Source organism: Artemia franciscana, chromosome 6 (assembly GCF_032884065.1).
Source record: "Artemia franciscana chromosome 6, ASM3288406v1, whole genome shotgun sequence".
Lineage (NCBI taxonomy): Eukaryota > Metazoa > Arthropoda > Branchiopoda > Anostraca > Artemiidae > Artemia > Artemia franciscana.
Genome location: NC_088868.1, coordinates 503676 through 524880, shown reverse-complemented (window position 1 = coordinate 524880; position 21205 = coordinate 503676). Strand labels below are relative to the sequence as shown.

At 33.6% G+C, this 21205-nt stretch overlaps 1 protein-coding gene across 1 annotated transcript in view; it reads left to right on the top strand.

The window, feature by feature from the left end:
* Nucleotides 1-21205, top strand: part of LOC136028454 (bromodomain-containing protein 3-like) — a 59648-nt gene that overhangs the window by 11938 nt on the left and 26505 nt on the right. Inside the window, exons 4-9 of the mRNA XM_065706294.1 lie at nucleotides 5760-5957; nucleotides 8342-8425; nucleotides 11499-11600; nucleotides 14990-15136; nucleotides 15287-15411; nucleotides 17243-17387. Of these exons, the coding sequence (XP_065562366.1) occupies nucleotides 5760-5957; nucleotides 8342-8425; nucleotides 11499-11600; nucleotides 14990-15136; nucleotides 15287-15411; nucleotides 17243-17387 (801 nt within the window). The remainder of the gene's footprint in view (nucleotides 1-5759; nucleotides 5958-8341; nucleotides 8426-11498; nucleotides 11601-14989; nucleotides 15137-15286; nucleotides 15412-17242; nucleotides 17388-21205) is intronic.

The window sequence follows — 21205 nt, the reverse complement described above, 5'->3', positions numbered from 1 at the left end:
CCTCAAAAAATAATTATGGGTATTCATGAAGACAATAAAAGACCACAGTGCCACCATTAATGACACAGTATTCACTACAAAATACCATTTTGCATCAATGAATCTTCATGATCACCATAGTGACTACCATGAACTTGTGACGAAAATGAATTACCAGGTTGATTATGATACAACAAGAATCATGTATGTAAACTAGAGCATACCCAAAGAGCATGGGAATCTTACAAGAGGGGAAACTGGCGTTAGTGTCAACAAAAAACACTTGAACGCCATCTAGAATGTGGTGACACCAAACTACTCCGAAAAACTTGTTTTTATAATCTCACGCCATTAGTTTAAAAATATGTTTTTAAGTGTAATAACAATAATTATTAATTTGTGTTGTTGATAAAAATTAGTCTAGTAATAAGTGTCAATTTACAAAGCTTAAGAAATGCCATTGTCATCAAACGCTAGATGGCGCTGATGGTTTTTTCTGCCAGTAGCGCTAGTTTCCACTCATAGTAGTTACCCATTCTCCTTGGGACATACCCTTATATGGTTACCTCAGCAAAGGTGCCAAATGGAAGAAATGGCTAAGTAAAGAGGTAGAAATGACATAAATAAAGAGATGAAAGTTGTTACTCTTGAAAAAAGGCCTCGATAATATATTTTGTTTCTCTGCTTTTTGCAATTTTCCTTTTTTAGTGATATTACAAGATCGTGATTATGGTTGTCTGATTTATGAATAATTGTTGCTATGGAAGCCCAAAATAACAAAAAGAAAAGATGTATTTATTAAAATAATGTGTCAATAGAAACAAATACCTTCAAAGGTGTACAGATATTCTACTACGAAGAGGAAACGGCAAGATTTCATATTATTACCGAATCGAAATCCTTGGGTTAAAAACCATTTATTTATTATCGTGATTACTGTTTTTAATATATAATACCCCTTTGAATGTTATATCCAAAGGCTTAGTTATTGGGCCCTTCAAATATGATAAGCATATCAAATATGATTGGGCTTTTTAAATATGATCGACGACTTTAGGGGAAAATGGGGGCAGGGAGGGCTGGTTGTCCTCCAATCTTTTTGGCCACTTAAAAAGGGCACTAGAACTTTTAAATTCTGTTTGAATGAGTCCAATACCCTTTTGAAGCAAAGTTTTGAACACTGGCTGAGTATGACTAGTCTCTACCTTATGAATAAATAATTTAAATTAATATTATTATTTGATATTAATATTTATTTATTTTTTATTTGATAATCTAATTATTAAATTAATAAAAATAATTGAAAATCTGACTTTCGAAACTGGCTAAGTGGGAACTTGAAAAATCATATATAGCTTAAGAAAAATTGGGGTGATGTAGGTATTTAATTTTTAAGCTTAAAAATGTGTGGCTTCCCTTTGCAGCCCAAAACATATGAGATCAAACAGCTTAAGAATGTGTGGCTTTCCTATGCAGCCCAAATTTGGTGTAAACATACATCAAACAGCTTAAGAATGTATGGCTTTCCTTTGCAACCCAAAACATATGAGATCAAACGGCTTTAGAATGTGTGGCTTTCCTTTGCAACCCAAAACATATGAGATTAAACGCCTTAAGAATGTGTGGCTTTCCTTTGCAACACAAAACATATGATGTCAAACAGCTTAAGAATGTATGGCTTTCCCTTGCAGCCCAAAACATATGACACCAAACAGCTTAAGAATGTATGGCTTTCCTTTGCAGCCCAAAACATATGCGATCAAACAGCTTAAGAATGTGTGGCTTTCCTATGCAGCCCAAAAACATATGACATCAAACTGCTTAAGAATGTGTGACTTTCCTTTGCAGCCCAAAACATGTGACATCAAACTGCTTAAGAATGTGTGACTTTCCTTTGCAGCCCAAAACATATTACAACAAACAGCTTAAAAACGTGTGGCTTCCCTTTGCAGCCCAAAACATGTGATATCAAACAGCTTAAGAATGTGTGGCTTTCCTTTGCAGCCCAAAACATATGATATCAAACAGCTTAAGAATGTGTGGCTTTCATTTGCAGCCCAAAACATATGACATCAAACAGCTTAAGATTGTGTGGCTTTCCTTTGCAGCCTAAAACGTATGATATCAAACAGCTTAAGAATGTATGGCTTTCCTTTGCAGCCCAAAACATATGACACCAAACAGCTTAAGAATATGTGGCTTTCCTTTGCAGCCCAAAACATATGACATCATACTGCTTAAGAATGTGTGACATCCCTTTGCAGCCCAAAACATATGACCTCAAACTGCTTAAGAATGTGTGACTTTCCTTTGCAGCCTAAAACGTATGATATCAAACAGCTTAAAAATGTGTGGCTTCCCTTTGCAGCCCAAAACATGTGATATCAAACAGCTTAAGAATGTGTGGCTTTCCTTTGCAGCCCAAAACATATGATATCAAACAGCTTAAGAATGTGTGGCTTTCCTTTGCAGCACAAAACATATGATGTCAAACAGCTTAAGAATGTATGGCTTTCTTTTGCAGCCCAAAACATATGAGATTAACGGCTTAAGAATGTGTGGCTTTCATTTGCAGCCCAAAACATATGAGATCAAATGGCTTAAGAATGTGTGGCTTTCATTTGCAGCACAAAACATATGATGTCAAACAGCTTAAGAATGTATGGCTTTCCTTTGCAGCCCAAAACATATGACACCAAACAGCTTAAGAATATGTGGCTTTTCTTTGCAGCCCAAAACATATGACATCATACTGCTTAAGAATGTGTGGCTTTCTTTTGCAGCCCTTAACATATGAGATCAAACGGCTTAAGAATGTGTGGCTTTCATTTGCAGCACAAAACATATGCTGTCAAACAGCTTAAGAATGTATGGCTTTCCTTTGCAGCCCAAAACATATGACACCAAACAGCTTAAGAATATGCGGCTTTCATTTGCAGCCCAAAACATATGACATCATACTGCTTAAGAATGTGTGACTTTCCTTTGCAGCCCAAAACATATGACAACAAACAGCTTAAAAATGTGTGGCTTCCCTTTGCATCCCAAAACATGTGATATCAAACAGCTTAAGAATGTGTGGCTTTCCTTTGCAGCCTAAAACGTATGATATCAAACAGCTTAAGATTGTGTGGCTTTCCTTTGCAGCCTAAAACGTATGATATCAAACAGCTTAAGATTGTGTGGCTTTCCTTTGCAGCCTAAAACGTATGATATCAAACAGCTTAAGAATGTGTGGCTTCCCTTTGTAGCCCAAAGCATGTGATATCAAACAGCTTAAGAATGTGTAGCTTTCTTTTGCAGCCCAAAACATATAACATCAAATAACGTAAGAATGTGTGGCTTTCCTAAGCAGCCCAAAACATAATATCAAACAGCTTAATAATGTATGGCTTTCTTTTACAGCCCAAAACATATATATGCTGTACGAAGCATTGTACTGTCCTAAAATCTTCATGATTTTGAAACAATTGATAGAAAAGTTAAAAAATCTGGTTTTCTGATACAAATAGGCCTATTGTTTCCATATCCACGATACTCTAAAAATTTCGCAATTCAGTAATAATTCAAATAATACTCTCATACTATGCCTTGTTCAAATGTAAAATATTTAAGTTTTTGAGACAGTAATTTGAATAAACAAATTGAGTGCTGTCTTTTCAATTGTAACAGTAGCACTAATAAAATCCTCTAGCTGCTATTATAATGATTGATTGAATGAACGACTGATTGACAGTTGATTGCATGCGTCTCTTTTTCCTTAGATACAAATTTTTCGTTTTTGTTTTTGTACTTATAACTTTCAGTTGTCAGCTGTTGCTGAACTCAAAGATCAGCAACAGCAAAATCTTGAGAAATATAAAACAATTTCTGGTCTTGAGTTATTAGGAGGTAACCCAACCAATTGTATACCAAACCACTCTCTGGACTACACTTTGGTGGTTTTTGTGGAGACCTTCCTTCACAAGAGTGCAGACGATCTAGTATTATAAATTCTTTTCTTTGGCATCAAAGCATGTTCTAATAGGCAATGCTAAAACACCTCCCCAAACCTCAAAACTTCACGGGACCGAACCTCTCATAAGGTTTTAAAATTCCACAATATTTGGATGTTTCCAAAAGTAAGGCTAGATGAAGACGCTTATGGGCGTATCCACATATTAGGCGTCTAAAGACTAATTAAGGACTAATTTAGGACTTTAAGGATTAAAAAATTGAGCTGATACTATTTTATTAACTCTATGGAGCGACCAAAGAGGAGCATCCAAAATGTCACTTTTTGGCGTTTTTCCAAAATCTATTGTGTTTTCTTGGTGTTTTATTGGACTTTAAGAGTAATTAAGGATGCTTAAGGATTTAGGGCTAAGGACTAATTAAGGCGTCTAAGGACATATTAGGCGACAAATTAGGACTAAAGAAAGTAAATGCCATTTTATTTAGACCCCTCCCACTACTTTGTACATACCTAAATATGATATCTTCGAGTGTCGTTTTTTTGACGATTTGTCTGATGATTTCTGTCTTCTCTCCTCCTGGGTCCAGTTCTTAATTGACACCAATGCTCAACACCCTTCCCCTTATCCCTGTGTACAAATATGGAAGTAGGTATGTGTTTAACTGACAACACAGATGTGTTTTTGAGATTCTTGTCCTCCAAGAGAGGTTATGTCCTCTATGCTGTAAACTGTATGTAGCACTTGGAGGCTTTTCATACGAGGGCTATTAGCTCTGCTTCTTATAGAGGATGTTTGTTTACCCAACTGTACATATTATGGTGTCACAGAAAAACGATTAATGGAAATTTGATCTAGAAACTGAACTAATTAAATAAGTGACTATATCTTTTATTGAGGGTTATTTTATTTATTTATGAGAAGCATGTATTACCTTGTTAAAACCAATATTGCAATTGGTTTTTGTGAGTTTGGTTATTTGGTGTTTTTGGTTATTTGTGAGAAGCATGTATTACCTTGTTAAAACCAATATTGCAATTGGTTTTGTGAGTTTGGTTATTTGGTGTTTTTGGTTATTTGTGAGAAGCATGTATTACCTTGTTAAAACCAATATTGCAATTGGTTTTTGTGAGTTCGGTTATTTGGTGTTTTTGGTTATTTGTGAGAAGCATGTATTACCTTGTTAAAACCAATATTGCAATTGGTTTTTGTGAGTTTGGTTATTTGGTGTTTTTGGTTATTTGTGAGAAGCATGTATTACCTTGTTAAAACCAATATTGCAATTGGTTTTTGTGAGTTCGGTTATTTGGTGTGTTTGGTTATTTGTGAGAAGCATGTACTACCTTGTTAAAACTAATATTGTGCAACGAACTAAAATCTGTATGTTTGGAAGTTCAGATATGACCTTGGATCCCTCCAGTGCCTCCTTTCAAGGAAACCAGGTTTCATAAAACACTTTAAACTGGTAAAATTTAGGGAAAAAAATGGGGTCTTATTTGGTCAAGGAATGGTCCCTGAATTCTTGTCTTTTTGGAAAAGCCGACGTAGTATCACCAATTATACTTTATACAACTGCAGAGTGAGTGACAAAACCTTCGCTCTTAGGATGGTAGTCCCTAAATTTATTTTGTCATGCTTGTGACAGAAAAGATGATCATATTTTGACCATTTGTAAGTAAAAGCTAGTGTCCTAGGCATGCCTTTTGGAGATCCAGATTTGATACGTTTTTTCGTTGTGCTTTCACAGATAAACGATCAATAGAAATATCATGCAAAAAGTTAATTAAATAAATAGGTAGCTAATTTAGAAATTTATTTTTTTCTTAGCAAAACTTGAAAGGCATGAAAAGGAAAGCTGATACAGTTGCAAGTAATCCTTCACAAGCAACCATAGCTGGTGCAGGTGGATCAAAGGTCGCCAAATCGGAGAATCCTTCACTGAAGCCTGCTTCTTCACTTCTTGGATCTCGAAGGGAATCTTCTGGAAGGCCTGTCAAAAAGGTTGTCAGAGACATGTTAGACCAGGTGATTTATACGATGAAAGCATTATTTTTATTTAATTTTCTTTTTATAATGACGAAGACCACACTGCCTTTCCATAATACAAATACAGAAGAGAGAATAATGAAGACATCCCTAAATAGAAACTTGGGTGGAAACACACTAAACCCTATGTACCCAAAATTAATTATAGAAAATAATCTAATTCAAAATAAAACAAAAATAGGAACGAATAAAAACAAGCCCAATCCCAAAAGAACTACAAGATTAGCTGCAGAGAAGGCAAATATCACAATAAGAAATTATTCAAATTTTTAATAAATACAGTTAGTGAAATGAATGAACCTTTTTAACTTATTAAATAAAAAAACAAGCTTTTTTTTAGCTGAAAGTAAGAAGCGACATTAAAACTTAAAACGAACAGAAATTACCCCGTATATGAAAAGGGCTGTTCCCTCTTCAACGCACCTCGCTCTTTGCGCTAAAGTTTGACTCTTTCTCTCAATTCTACTTTTTAAAACAGTAAAAACTTAGTGTAAAGAGCAGGGGGTTGAAGAGGGAACAGCCCTTTTCATGTACAAGGTAATTTCTGTTCGTTTTAAGTTTTAATGTCGCTTCTTACTTTCAGTAAAAAAAAACAGTTTTTCTAAAATTTAATTTCTGAAAGTTTTTTTTTGTTAATCCATGTTTTGATTTCGGCTCTCCGCAAATGAATAATTAAAGCAAGATTTGCATATTTATTTATTTGGCTAAATGGCTTTCCCATAGTTTTGATCGAATGATGATGAGAAAAAAGGAGGGGAGAGGAGGCCCAGTTTCCCTCCAATTTTTTGGGTACTTAAAAAGGCAACTAGAACTTTTAGTTTTTTACGAACGTTTTTATTAGTAAAAGATATACGTAACTTACAAATTAACTTGTGTAACAAACATGTGTAACAATCCCTCCCATGGTGGCTGTGGGGGAGTAAATCGTCTCCAAAGACATAGTTATAAGGTTTTTCGACTATGCTGAATAAAATGGCTATCTCAGAATTTTGATCCGACGACTTTGGGAAAAAAATGAGCGTGGGAGGGGGGCCTAGTTGCCCTCCAATTTTTTGTTCACTTAAAAAAGGCGCTAGAACTTTTCATTTCCGTTCGAATGAGCCCTCTCGCAAAATTCTAGGACCACTGGGTCGATCCGATCACCCCTGAAAAAAAAAAAATTCGTTAAGATTCTATGACTTTTAGGGGGTGTTCCCCCCTATTTTCATAAATTAGGCAAATTTTCTCAGGCTCGTAACTTTTGATGAGTAAGACTAAACTTGATGAAAGTTATATATTTAAAATCAACATTAAAATGCGATTCTTTTGATGTAACTATTGGTATCAAGATTTCCTTTTTTAGAGTTTTGGTTACTATTGAGCCGGGTCGCTCCTGACTACAGTTTGTTACCATGAACTGTTTGATAAAATGTTAGCTTTTATCACACAGTCTTGGCTGAACTTTTCGTTAAGAAGTAATGATGCCTAGGCTATTTTAAAAAGTAGATTTTTAGCTAAGAACTTTTATTGTAAGTGTGTTCTTGTTTATTATTTTCTTTGCTGAAGACGACCCTTAGATATAGGGCCGAAATATTCAAATAGGTTTCGTTCGTTCGCTGTCTTGGGAAAAAAAAGTCCTCATTATTCTCTCTTCTGTATTTGTAATTTTCTTTTCATATATTATCTGGGATTAAGCTTAGTTTATTCACTAACGCTTGTAAATATACATTGGGACACAGACAACTAATGGTGGGGACGGGGGATTCTGCTCACTTCTTACGTACTTAATCTTTTTCTTAAATTCAGATAGATTTCGTGAATATGGATTTTAAAGGTCCCAATCTGTAATTTCTGAGTGTACAACAAGCATAGGTTAAGAAATTTTTCTGTAGAAAGACCTCTGAAAAACTAATGAACGCCAACATTATTTCTGAAATTTACGCAATCTAGTTGCTTATTCTCTAGAATATAGCTAAAAAAATTTCTCTCAAATATCTATGCCATCAGGATCCTTACAGGGTATACAGATTCACTTATCATCACTCGCCCTGCTGTTCCAAGACACTCAAATTTTTATGGATCTGAATGGAATTGTACATTTCTGCTAATATTGCCAGTTTTTTTACATTAGTAAATTACTAGGATGCACATATTAAGGTAATAGTGTTGGCATTTTTTTTTTTTTTCAGGGACCATTTTGTAAAAAAAAAGGAAAAAAAAATCATGGAGGAAAATTGATATAATTTATTTTTAGTTTTTTTGAAAACAAAACACGCAATTGCACTTCATTTCCTTTCAATAAAGAGATAAAACTCCACAAAAAAAACCCACCTCAAACAAGGTGTTTTTTCCATTTCCATTTTTTCAATTCATTTCCTTTTCAGACCCCTGGGAGACGCAAAAAGATGTCGGAATCACTGAAGTATTGTTCTGAAATATTGAAGGAACTGTTCTCAAAAAAGCACGCGGTGAGCCTCTTAGTTCGCCACTTATTTCACCACTTATTGGCCACTTATTATTATAAACACATAATTCGCCACTTATTTTTTTCTATTTTGTTTCTGTTTCGTTTTGTAATTGTGAAGGGACTGTTTTTTGTAATTTTCTGTTTACATTACCCGTCCAGGCTGTAGTTTGGTTCTAAGAATAGCTGAACTTCACTACGATAGACAAAAATTTATCCTCCTATTGATAAAACTAAAAGTCTTGCATTTGAAAGAAGTCTCACCCACTGATCTGCTTAAAATTCTCTCGAGGACTTAAAATTGCAAAGTTAATCAGAATTTAAACCGATTAGTGTCCCAGGCTCCCTATCATACGCCATGATCAATATGGTATTGTGATGTCAAAAATTTTAATAGTGTATTGCTTGAAAACGCCCGCTAGAAGATAGATGTCTACCCTCACTGATATACTCACCGTCTACCCTCTTAGACTCAAAGTTTCCCTAAATTTTAGAACTCACTAATATAACTTTATGAAGGGCTAAAAACATCGTCTTTTCGTTTATTTTAATAATTTAATAAATTTATTTTAATTTTAATAATAGATTAATATTTTATGTTAATAAATAATTTAATATCGTTAATAAATAAATTTTATATTAACGTTTATTTTAATAAATTTATTTCGTAGATTAAAAACAGCAAATTTATGGAGCAATCAAATGAGAGGGGGCAAAATTCCTCAGATGGGGGGGGGGGGAGAAATTCCTCATATTTTGGAGATTGACCACTCCTTGGAACGTTAATTCTCCTGGCTATTGTGTCATTAATTCACATCCTTAACATAAGTTGTTAGATATTTTATGACTCACCGTCTGCGCTCTTAGACTCAAAGTTTCCCTAAAGTTTTCGAGGAAAAACTGCGAAGCATACCGTTATATGTTTTTGCTCTCCCTAAACGTAAAGATCTCCCCTACGCTCAGTCTTCAACTTTTGTTCAAAAGTCTGTTTTCTTTTATTTCCTTTCAATCAGAACCAATCAAATTGTTTAAAAGTAGACGAATCAGAAGATCTTAACTTGAAACTCTGAAATAATTATTGATTTTCGGCTAGTCAACTAATTACATTGTACTTTATACCACTTCAAGGAGTTTGGTGGTGTCTGAAACGTATTTTTTGTAAATATTTTTTTGAAAAAGGTAGCTCAAGGTTTTTTTCTTCACAGTTTTAGTTTGTTTACAGTGCACATTAGTTTGTTAAAACAGTAATTGTGGAAGGTTGAACCTTTTCTCATTTCAGCCTGTGTTCCATAAATGTTTTCTTTCTGTGAAGGAGTCTTGCGTTTTTTCTCGTTTTTTATTTACTGAAGTTAACCTATGAAGTTGAACTGAAGTTCAAAAAACTAGTGTCTAAATGTAATTTAACTTGGGAGAAACTAAAAGAAGAAAGGGACACTGTCCTTGCGTTTTTTCTGCTTTTTTATTTACTGAAGTTAGCCTATGAAGTTGAACTGAAGTTTAAAAAACTAGTAACTAAACGTAATTTAACTTGGGGGAGCTAGAAGAAGAAAGGGACACTTTCCTATCATTTTCTAATGTTTAAGTGACTCTGGTGCAAAATACTGCATAAATTGGGAAATTTGATAGAAAAAAAATACAATGTCGACTTTTTTAAATCCTATTATTGAAGTTTCTTTCTTGTGTGCGGTTTTGCCTACGTGTCTGGGTACATAAAATATATTATATTCTATATTTCTATATTATATTCTTTATATTCTATATTTATTCTATATTTTTTATATTCTATATTATTATATTCTTTATATTTCTATATCCGGGCACATAGAATATATAGAACATATATCTTATATGTTTAAACGTTTAACGTAACCATGAATTACCAACTTTTAGTAGTATAATCACATTTGATATGCCATAGTGTTAATCAAGAAGAGAAATATAATGATTATAAAATACAGCGAGATATGGCCTATGGCTTTTGTATAGAGACAAGCCTATGGCTTTTACATCGAGGTAAGCTGATGCCATGCTCCGTTTTTCATTTAAAATAAATAAATAAAGTAAAAAACGTAGAAAGTACGAAGAAACGCACAAAAAACGTAAGATATATTTGTAGACATTAAACGTAAGATATATTATCAAAAAACGTAAGATATATACAATAGAATATATATTAACTGCATTTAAGTATGGAGTTAGTCACATTGACTTCTGAATTTAATTTTTCTTATATGTGGACATGTTTGTGGGAATCTCAGGTTCTAATTCTTCAAAATTTTATGACGATTAACAACGCAAAAAGTCAAAATTCGTAAAAAAAATTAATGAGCACATGTAATTATTTTGACTTGTGAATAATGCCGGCTTCCATCTTCTAAGCTTTCGTAAAAAAATTCTTAATTTCGTAAAAAAAAATAATAAGCACAAGTAATTATTTTGACTTGTGAATAATGCCGGCTTCCATCTTCTAAGCTTTCGTAAAAAAATTCATAAAAAAAATTCGTAATTTCGTAAAAAAAATTAATAAGCACAAGTAATTATTACTTGTGAATAATGCCGGCTTCCATCTTCTAAGCTTTCGTAAAATAATTCGCAAAAAAAATTCGTAATTTCGTAAAAAAAATTGTAAAAAAAATTAATAAGTACAAGTAATTATTTTGACTTGTGAATAATGCCGGCTTCCATCTTCTAAGCTTTTGTAAAAAAAATCGTAATTTTGAAAAAAAATTAAAAAAAAAATTAATAAGCACAAGTAATTATTTTGACTTGTGAATAAGTCAGGTTTGCCGCGTTTAATATTTTGGCTTCCATCTTTTAAGCTTTTTTTCATTTTATGCGTATTTGTTTAATATGTAGTAGTGAAATCTTTGGCATTGTAGTCCACTGACATCAAACTGAAGAAGAATTATGAAAAAGTAGAATATTACGATACAAAAGGAAAACTCAGTCTTGTTATTGGGAGTGCTTTTATCTCCATGTATGACGTAGAAGCCTGCTTTCAGGTGTCAGACAAAGGTAACTGCTGCATTGACAGCGCATGTCCAATCGAAAGTATCCTTATTTATGTCTCTATTTAGCAATATGCTTGGCCATTCTACAAACCTGTTGATGCTGAGTTACTTGGGTTGACAGACTATCATACCATTATAAAGAAACCTATGGATTTGGGAAACATAAAGGTAAGACAAACTTTTGTTCAAAAAAGAAGACGTAGATCATTATGTGCAAGTATAATAAACAAAATGAATAAATAGATATTGATAATGTATGGTAAATAGTTTTGAATAGATGTTTGCATAATTAGTTGAAGCAACAAATAGGCTTGACACCACAACATAAATATTATTTTGCATGAAAAATCCTATACTAAATTCCTAAATTCCTTAAAAAAAATAAAAAAGAAAAAGAAAACTAAATATAAAAAAAACTCAAAAAAAGAAAAAAGACAAAAACGAAAGAAAAAAAAAAAACTCAAAAAAAGAAAAAAAAACTAAAAAAGAAAAAAACTTAAAAAAGGAAAAACTAAAAAAAAAGTGAAAAAAACAAACAAAAATCATCTTCTCCATTAAAGATTTTTGGGACAAATTTGTCTCGCATATTTCTTCATGACTCCACCTTCGCGCGTGCAAAATGACAAAATGCCAATTAGTAACTGAAGCTTTTAGGATTTACGCAAAGTAAAACTACCTTTTGTGCGCTCTGTGATATGTCCTGTTTCTGAACCAAATTCTCTATACTGTATATTTTTATGGTGTCCTTGACACTAAATAATTTATTGGTTACAGAATTAATGACAAAATTTCCTCAAATGAAATTATATAGGTTGTTGCGAATTAATCTAGCCGCTAAGGGAGGGAGAGCAGAGATGGGTCTGATGGTTAAAAATCTAGTCTGAAGTGTTATGCCCCTTTTGTGTAATTATGACTAATAAGTATTCGACACCATTTTCTCAATAACTAAAATAATACTTTTTAATTGCAATCTGTCAATCTGTCATTTTGTGTTTATTCAAATTCCATTCTCAGGGAACAAAATATGCCATATGTAACAGCATCTTACTGGAATTTGTGTACATCGAATTAGGATGTTTTTTAAATTATGAACTAATTAGCTACATCGAAATTTGAAAGTAGTATTTCTATATCATCCTTTTTTGGAAATTGTGGAAAACGGCCTTTTATATTTTACGGCCTTTTATATTTATATTTTTACGGCCTTTTTATATTTATATTTTACGGCCTTTTATATTTATATTTTTACGGCCTTTTTATATTTATATTTTACGGCCTTTTATATTTATATTTTTACGGCCTTTTTATATTTATATTTTACGGCCTTTTATATTTATATTTTTACGGCCTTTTTATATTTATATTTTACGGCCTTTTATATTTATATTTTTACGGCCTTTTTATATTTATATTTTACGGCCTTTTATATTTAAATTTACGGCCTATCTCATTTTTAAGCTACCCTGTTGTAGCACAGTGAATGGATGCTCTGCTTGACTGTACGGGACCCAGGGTTCGATCTCCACTGCAGCAAGGTTGGATGACAAGCTTGCTACTTGTCCTCTAAAAAAAGCCAGTAACTGAAGTGTCAATTCAAGGCTGTATGCACAAGCAATGGCTCTAGAGGATCTTTATCCTTATCCTTTTATTCTTTAAGCTACAAATGAGACTACAATTTACTATTTCAGATTATTACAAATGGCTACATTAAAATGCTGTGAAAAAGTCCCGGTGGTTGTCTTAGTCTACGAGGGCTAACCGAGGGCTAACTTGCTAACCGAGGGCTACTTTTCTTAGATTCTTCCATTTCATTTCCAACCAAATGATTGGTACATCACTAATTGAAACTAGTATATTTTAATGTGCTTGCCCTATGGACTTACCTGTTTTGTCTTATTCCTGTTAATTCTAGCCTTTCTCTCAGTATATGCGGCAACGTTTGGTTGGGCTTGTTTGTAAACAGGACAAGTTTCCGCTTGTTTCCTTTTACTATTTAATGTGGCAACACAGGAGAGAATTAAAGCAACGAAAGAATTTTAATTAGTATAACAACCTACAGCAAGCTGTAGAAAATTTCGGTTTTCAGGTATGAAAACGCTTAACATTGAGCCAGGGGCTAAAAGTATTTTCAATTTGTTTCAGAAACGTTTCATTTTGATGTTATTGGTCCATAAAGTTGTCACAATTGAGTTGTCACATAAAGTTGTCACAATGTGAGCTTCAAGAAATGTTTGAAGTTTGGCAAGCAAAAGAAAACTGAAGCTAAAATACATTCTGTTAAATTCAGTCAATTTATACTTTACCCCATTAAGTTATAAAATTGAAAATTTTAAGTATCCCATTAAGTTATAAAATTAATTATCCCATTAAGATACTTAAAATTAAGTATCCCATTAAGTTATAAAAATTCATCAGGTTTGACTTGAGCCGACAAATAGACCACTCTGAGTTAGTGTGTTTAGGAAAATCATAGGCTGTAGTTTGTGCTGTCTGAGAAGAAGGTTGTACCATGCTAATCAAGACCGATTTGTAATAATGCTTTACTTTAGCTTAAATATTTAATTAAGAAATAAAAAGAGGAATGAACTGATTTATAATCCTATATTATGAATTCTGTTTCAGTTAAGAAATTATTCATCAAATTTGAATTTGAGATAGACCAATAGTCTTAAGAATATTTTTTTCTTCATTTTTTATGTTTGCTGTGTGTTTTATTCGAAAAATTGAAATTTTTTTTCTCTTATCTCTAATAAAATGCACGGAAAATCACATGTCTTATGCATATTTTTGCGAATCATTTTGAAGAAATGTAATGCCGCCTGGTAATACCCGCAATTCTTTGGCAAAAATAATATTCATTTTAAGTTTACAGTTTAGGAATTTTTCAAAAATGTTGGTGACTTTGTTTCACTCTTTTGACAACCATGGTCTTTTAGCAACTTTCGTCCTTTATAAATTCACCTATTGTAATTCAAAAGACTTTATGGTAATACACCTATTTTACAATAATAGAAAGCAGTTTTATCGACTCTTGTCGTGATTTTACAGATGGCGCCGCAATTTTCCATTTGATTAAATAAAAAACATTAAAATAGTGTCATGATATGTACCAAAATTTAAATCTCGGATGGTAAATGCAGCGGTTTTACCGACTCGTCCAGTGGTTTTACGTACTATATTCGAAACAGACATTATGGTAATTTTTGACAAAAGCAGTCGGTGAAATGACCAACCAGTCGGAAAAATCTCTTCCCCCCACCCCCCAACATTTTGGCTAGTAACGATCCTGCCCACAACAAGTCTCTATCCTGAGTCCTATTTTGTTTATCGTTCTTACAGCAACTGTGACCACAACAATTGCAAGGGTAGATTCGGGTGCGAAGTTAAGAAAGAATTATCCCCCCACCAGTTTTTTGCCTCAGCTTAAAATTAAATTTACTTGTTATGGTATCCTCTGTGAAGAAAATTTGGCGACCCCCCTCCCTCACACAATTCATTTTTTTCGTCTTTATTTTTAAATAATACAACTTAAAAAAAAACTTTTTTTCTGTTTTTAGGCAATTTTCGATAGAGGAGAATATAAAAGTGCAGCTGACTTCGCGGCTGATGTTCGACTCGTATTTACCAATTGTTATCGGTACAACTCCCCTGACCATGACGTCGTCACAATGGCTAGAAAGCTTCAAGAAGTGTTTGAAGTTCGGTAAGAAAACAAAATCAACATAATTTTTCTCGTCGAACGAGTCGTTCGACTCGTATTTACCAATTGTTATCGGTACAACTCCCCTGACCATGACGTCGTCACAATGGCTAGAAAGCTTCAAGAAGTGTTTGAAGTTCGGTAAGAAAACAAAATCAACATAATTTTTCTCGTCGAACGAGTCGTTCGACTCGTATTTACCAATTGTTATCGGTACAACTCCCCTGACCATGACGTCGTCACAATGGCTAGAAAGCTTCAAGAAGTGTTTGAAGTTCGGTAAGAAAACAAAATTAACCTAATTTTTCTGGTTAAAAATAAATAAATTATAACTGAAAACTGTCGCAGGAATATTTTTTGTTTTGATAATTCAGTGTTTTTAATGTTTTAATTTATTATTAATTTATTAATTTTGTTTTATATAAAATGACACGTGAAAAATGTAACAAAACTTAAGGTTTTGGTTAACTTTCTTAAAATCAAAAGATAAATATTATAAGTTATTTGTTCATTCAGACTCTGTACTGTCCAATACTTATCCATTGAAATTGACATCTTTTCCTTGATTGATATTTTTTTTTTTAATTGAAAAAAGCTCGAAGACTATAGCACAAAAATTGTGGACTCATATTTTCAATCAGAAAATTTATAACTTCTCCGAAAATTAATCTCGGCTAGGCTATAAAAAATTGAACCATGTCTTATGAACCGTTCCAGTGACAGAGTAATTTCATTGTTCTGACACAATAGCACATAAGAAACTATTGCCCACTGCAAACAAGAAACTATTACCCACTGCACGCTAATTGGTTAAGTTATATTGCATTCAGCATTACCATTCAGACGTAAACAAGTCTTTCGCGCTAGGCTAGCGTAAAAAGATTGGGGTCTAGAGCCTAACTTCTGTGTTAGGTTCAGGTAAGGAAAAATTCCAGTAAAGATATGAACTACAACAAAATCGTTTAAGCTGCTTCTACTCTACGTACTTCGATTCAATACTTTAATAGCCGTCGTGGCCGAGTGGATTGGTGCGTTGGATTCCGGATCCTTTTTCTGAGAGGACGCGGGTTCGAATCCAAGTGTACCCAATTGTTTAGTTTGGGAGGGGTTCAGTGGCGTGACTCTGTAAGCTTAGCCAGAGTCGACCCTTGTACCCAATTGTTTAGTTTGGGAGGGGGGTCAGTGGCGTGACTGTAAGCTTAGTCAGAGTCGACCCAGCTCTAAATGGGTACCTGGAGAAATCTGGAGAAGGTAAATAGGAAGGGTGTGCGAAACCAGAGGATGGTTGCCCCCCCCCCCCATTGCACTTCCTTGCTGGAGGGCAAAGCAACGGAATTTCTAACGTTCCTCTCAAATTATCGAAAAATACACGAAAAGTGTTTGTTTTCTTTTCTTAATAAATGTATATCTCAATATCTCAATTATCATTGTGGAGTCCACCAACGTCATAACGTCATATAACTCCTTGTCATAACTAGTGTGTTTTTTACCCTTTCGTTCTTTTCTTTCTCTATACTCAGTCCATTTAATTTGTGTGATGAGTTTTCAAACAAGTAATCATAATATTTATACTTAATAGAAGAATAGTATGAGTATAATACTATTTAATAAGGAAGAAAGAATATATTAAGAACATGGTCCGTTACCCTTGTGACAGATGATTAAGTCTAGTTCACGGCTCAAGCATAGTAGTAAATACAAAGACTTGTTTTAATATATTTTCTTCATCGGATGCTCAGCGTTTAAAAATCATAATCAGTAACGAAGCTTTCTTTTGGATAATTTCCAAGGTTAAATAAAATAAATAAAAAATAAATAAAAATCATAATCAGTAACGAAGCTTTTTTTTGGATAATTTCCAAGGTTAAATAAAATAAATAAAAAATAAATAAAAATCATAATCAGTAACGAAGCTTTCTTTTGGATAATTTCCAAGGTTAAATAAAATAAATAAAAAATAAAAAAAAAATCATAATCAGTAACGAAGCTTTCTTTTGGATAATTTCCAAGGTTTCTAAGCGGTCTAAATATAGTTCAGTTGATTATTTTTGCTATGGAATTAAGTCTATAATTAATTATCAAGAGAATATATTTTAATTTTTTTTTTCAGTTTTGCAAAATGTCCAGAAGACGCTCCCCCAGGGTTCGATACGAGCCTTGGGTCAATAGGTACTGGGACCGATCACTCTGGCTCTGAGTCGGATGGAGAATCCCAAGATGAAAGGGATCAGAAGGTAGCTAAGTTACAAGAGCAGGTAATTTTTTGTTACATAATAACTTACGTAATTGTTGATATTTCTTCCTTGCCGAAATAGCAGCTGTAACCACCATCATTATTCAGTCATCCCTCCAGCATAGTGACTTAGTTTGACACATCCTTCTACTCCGTTCTGTCCAAAGGTTCATTTGACACCACCGAAGATTCCCCCACAAGTGTTAAATCCTCCCTCACGAAATGCTGAAAACTATTTTATCATAAGCTGCATAGGGACAACACCACCAAGGAATCCTGGCTATTCGACTGGAAACACAATTTGGACTAATTTGTAGGAGGAAAAGGGTTACATCCATATAGAGGTTCCTGGCATTGTCTTCAGTCGCAAATTTGGCAACGTTCTATAATAATTAAAAAACTATTGCTTAAGGTTAAAGGTTGGGTGTAATAAGATGCAGAAGTCCCAACATTTCAACATATGATAAAGATATTGTGTAATTTATCGTGGGATGAGGAGAGATTTTAACCATCTAAAGATTATCCACAGCATAAAATACTCAAAACACTACGTTAGACATCGATAATGGAGCTGAAAGCAATGGCGGGAATCTGACACGTAGGCAGGAGGGGGCTTCGGCCCCCCCCCGAAATTTTGTGAAATGTTTAATTTTCCCATGGTTTCTTGGGATTTCTGGCAAAAATAGGACATTTATTAAGAATCTAGATACATATGTGAAACCTTTTTTGGGGGATTTTACTGCATGCAATTATTCGGTCAAGTCACTGCCCAATTATTAATCCATTTTCTGTCTAAATTTTTACTCTTTTTGAAGTAATTAGCAATTGTACTATTATTTTTTTTGTAGAGTTTGCTTTCCACAGCAAAATAGAATTATTCTTGATATTAGAGCGTTTATTTTCCCTTTTCAGGATAAAAAGTACAGCTTTTAATGGATCAATTTTGGAAACTATCATTTTTCATTAAAATCTACGTTTTTGCAATAGAAGAACTACCCTCCGCAGCACCCATATTGCACTGTTAACCCTAAAATTTCTCTTTCAGTGGGATATAATAGATTAATCACTGGTTCTAAATCTCTATGAACATAACCTGAGCCTAAAACGAACTTTTGAGGCTTTCAGTCTTCTTCCCCCCATCCGCTACAATACTACGGATTAAAGTTAATCTGTATTCTCCGATATACGTGCTTTTTGCATTACTAAATAAAAACGTGCTACTTTATATCTGCTGTTTCGAAGCTTTTGCCCCCCCCCCTCGAAAAAAATTCCTGCGTACGTGCCTGGCGGGAATGATACCTGATTATTTGTTGGTAGGAATTCATTCCACCCATGCCGCATCAAGCTGCATAGGGACGACGCCACCAAGGAATCCTGGCTATTCGTCTGGAAACACAGTTTAGATTATTTTGTAGGAGGAAAAGGGTTACATCCACATAGAGGTTCCTGGTATTGTTTTCAGTCGCAAACTTGGCAGCCTTCCATAATAATAAAAAAACTATTGTGTAAGATTAAAGGTTGGGTGTAATAAAATGCGGAAGTGCCAACATTTCACAATATGATAAAGATATTGTGTAGATTTTAGATATTATTATTATAATTATTGGGTGATTTTAGGACCATAAAAGGTCGTAAATTGCACTAATTACAGGTTTGGAAGGACAAATAACACTTACAGAGGAGCCACAATTTTATAGTTACCCACGTCATCCCTCACCTTAAATTTGTATCCATTCCTGACTCTGAATATCCATATTTTACAACGAAACTGCAAAAACGGAAGTCTTTATTTTAAGATTTGTTTTTCTTTCTTCCTTTCTTCTCTTCTTTAGTAATCGACAATTTCCTTGCGACACGAGGGATTGAACCGCTGACCCATAGATCATGAGACCAGCGCTTATCCACTACGCTGTCACAAGGTTTCTTCTCTTCTTTAATTTTTTTTTCTATGTTTAAGGTGTTACTCCAAGCAAGTGGAAGCTTAAGAGGGGCAAAGTGTTTGGTTGTATTGTTGGTTGTTAAAAAAAACAACAACCTGTATCTCTGAAAAAACCTAGAAAATAAGTTCTTCCGAAAATTCTTTATAATTCTTTGACTACTTTGATAAATTTATTTTCCAAATTTACATAAGAAATTTTATTTAAAAAAACTATTTCCCTCTAAAAGTTTTTGCGCCAAACTGCGATGTCTCAACTTAAAAAATAGAATTAAGTAATCTATATAAGCTTATTAACTAATTACTCCCCAAAATGCTGGTTCAACATATGAAAACGCAACCAAATGAATATGAACTAACTTTTGACGTATTTTTTCAAGTTTTTTGTACCAAAAAAAAAAGAATTTTTGAATAAATGAATCAGAACTTAAAAAATAGAATTAAGTAATCTATATAAGCTTATCAACTAATTACTCCTACTAAACTACCATCCATTATAATTTTTCTTTCATTATATTGCTAGTGAGTGGAATCAAACTAAATGTGGCATGAATCTTTTGCTAAAAACAGCTGACACTCGCTTTTGTTGCCACATTTATGTTGCCACAAATGAGGGCTGCCACATTTATAACTAAATGTGGCATGAATCTAGCTGACACTCGCTTTTGTTGCCACATTTATGTTGCCACAAATGAGGGGTTGCCATATTTATAACTAAATGTGGCATGAATCTTTTGCTAAAACAGCTGATACTCGCTTTTGTTGCCACATTTATGTTACCACAAATAAGGGGTTGCCACATTTATACCTAAATGTGGCATGAATCTTTTGCTAAAAACAGCCGACACTCGCTTTTGTTGACACATTTATGTTGCCACAAATGAGGGGTTGCCACATTTATAACTAAATGTGGCATGAATCTTTTGCTAAAACAGCTGACACTCGCTTTTGTTGCCAAATTTATGTTGCCACAAATGAGGGGTTGCCATATTTGTTGCCACATTTATAACTAAATGTGGCATGAATCTTTTGCTAAAAACAGCTGACACTCGCTTTTGTTGACATATGCTTCTCTTGCTAGAAGCACTGGAAAGCAAAATCAAATGATTGTTTGGTACATAAATGCACCTCAGATGACCAGAGAGATTTTATTTAAACAACTTGAGACTCAAAAGCTGATTCAAAATGAAAATGAAAATGTAAATTTTGATTTGGCAATTAATCCAATTAATTAAACTAATTAATCCAAGCTAAATAGAATTACAACGGATATTTTTTTTTTTCAACAACCACGAAATTCGTTTTTGTATTGTACCAGTGATTCCAGTACCGTTTTGTACCAGTGATTCCCTGGAATCACTGGTATGAATTTTTAGACTATAGACTACACATTTCAGTACAAATTAGTGAATTGAACTGTGCACATTGATTGGTAAGCAGGGGGGCGGGGGAGGAGGAGGTTCATTTATTTAAAATATGGATTATTTAGAGGGATAAAGTTTTTCTGTAGCTTTCTGTGGAAAACTTATTTGAATATAATTTGAGGATTTTAAAGAGCAAAACTGAGGGGGGGGTATACTTGGAAAAGGGGGATACTTCTTTGGAATACCCAACTCAAGAATTGGGCGCAGAAACAGCAGGAAATTTTTAAAACAGCATGATTTTAAAATTTTCAGGGGGTTAAATTAGGGAGAATGTGACATTTGTGCGTTGTGAAATATCATTATTATAATAGTCATATTTTAAGCATATTTTAAATATAAAATTAAGATCAAAGGTCCCGAAAGTTTATCCGCAAATGTTATTACTTGTTCTACCCTAATGTCTATTTTTGTCTGCTCGTTCACAATTTGAGAGAAGTTAATAGTGAGGAGTGTCATAAGAGAGGGAACGGGGGCTCTTTA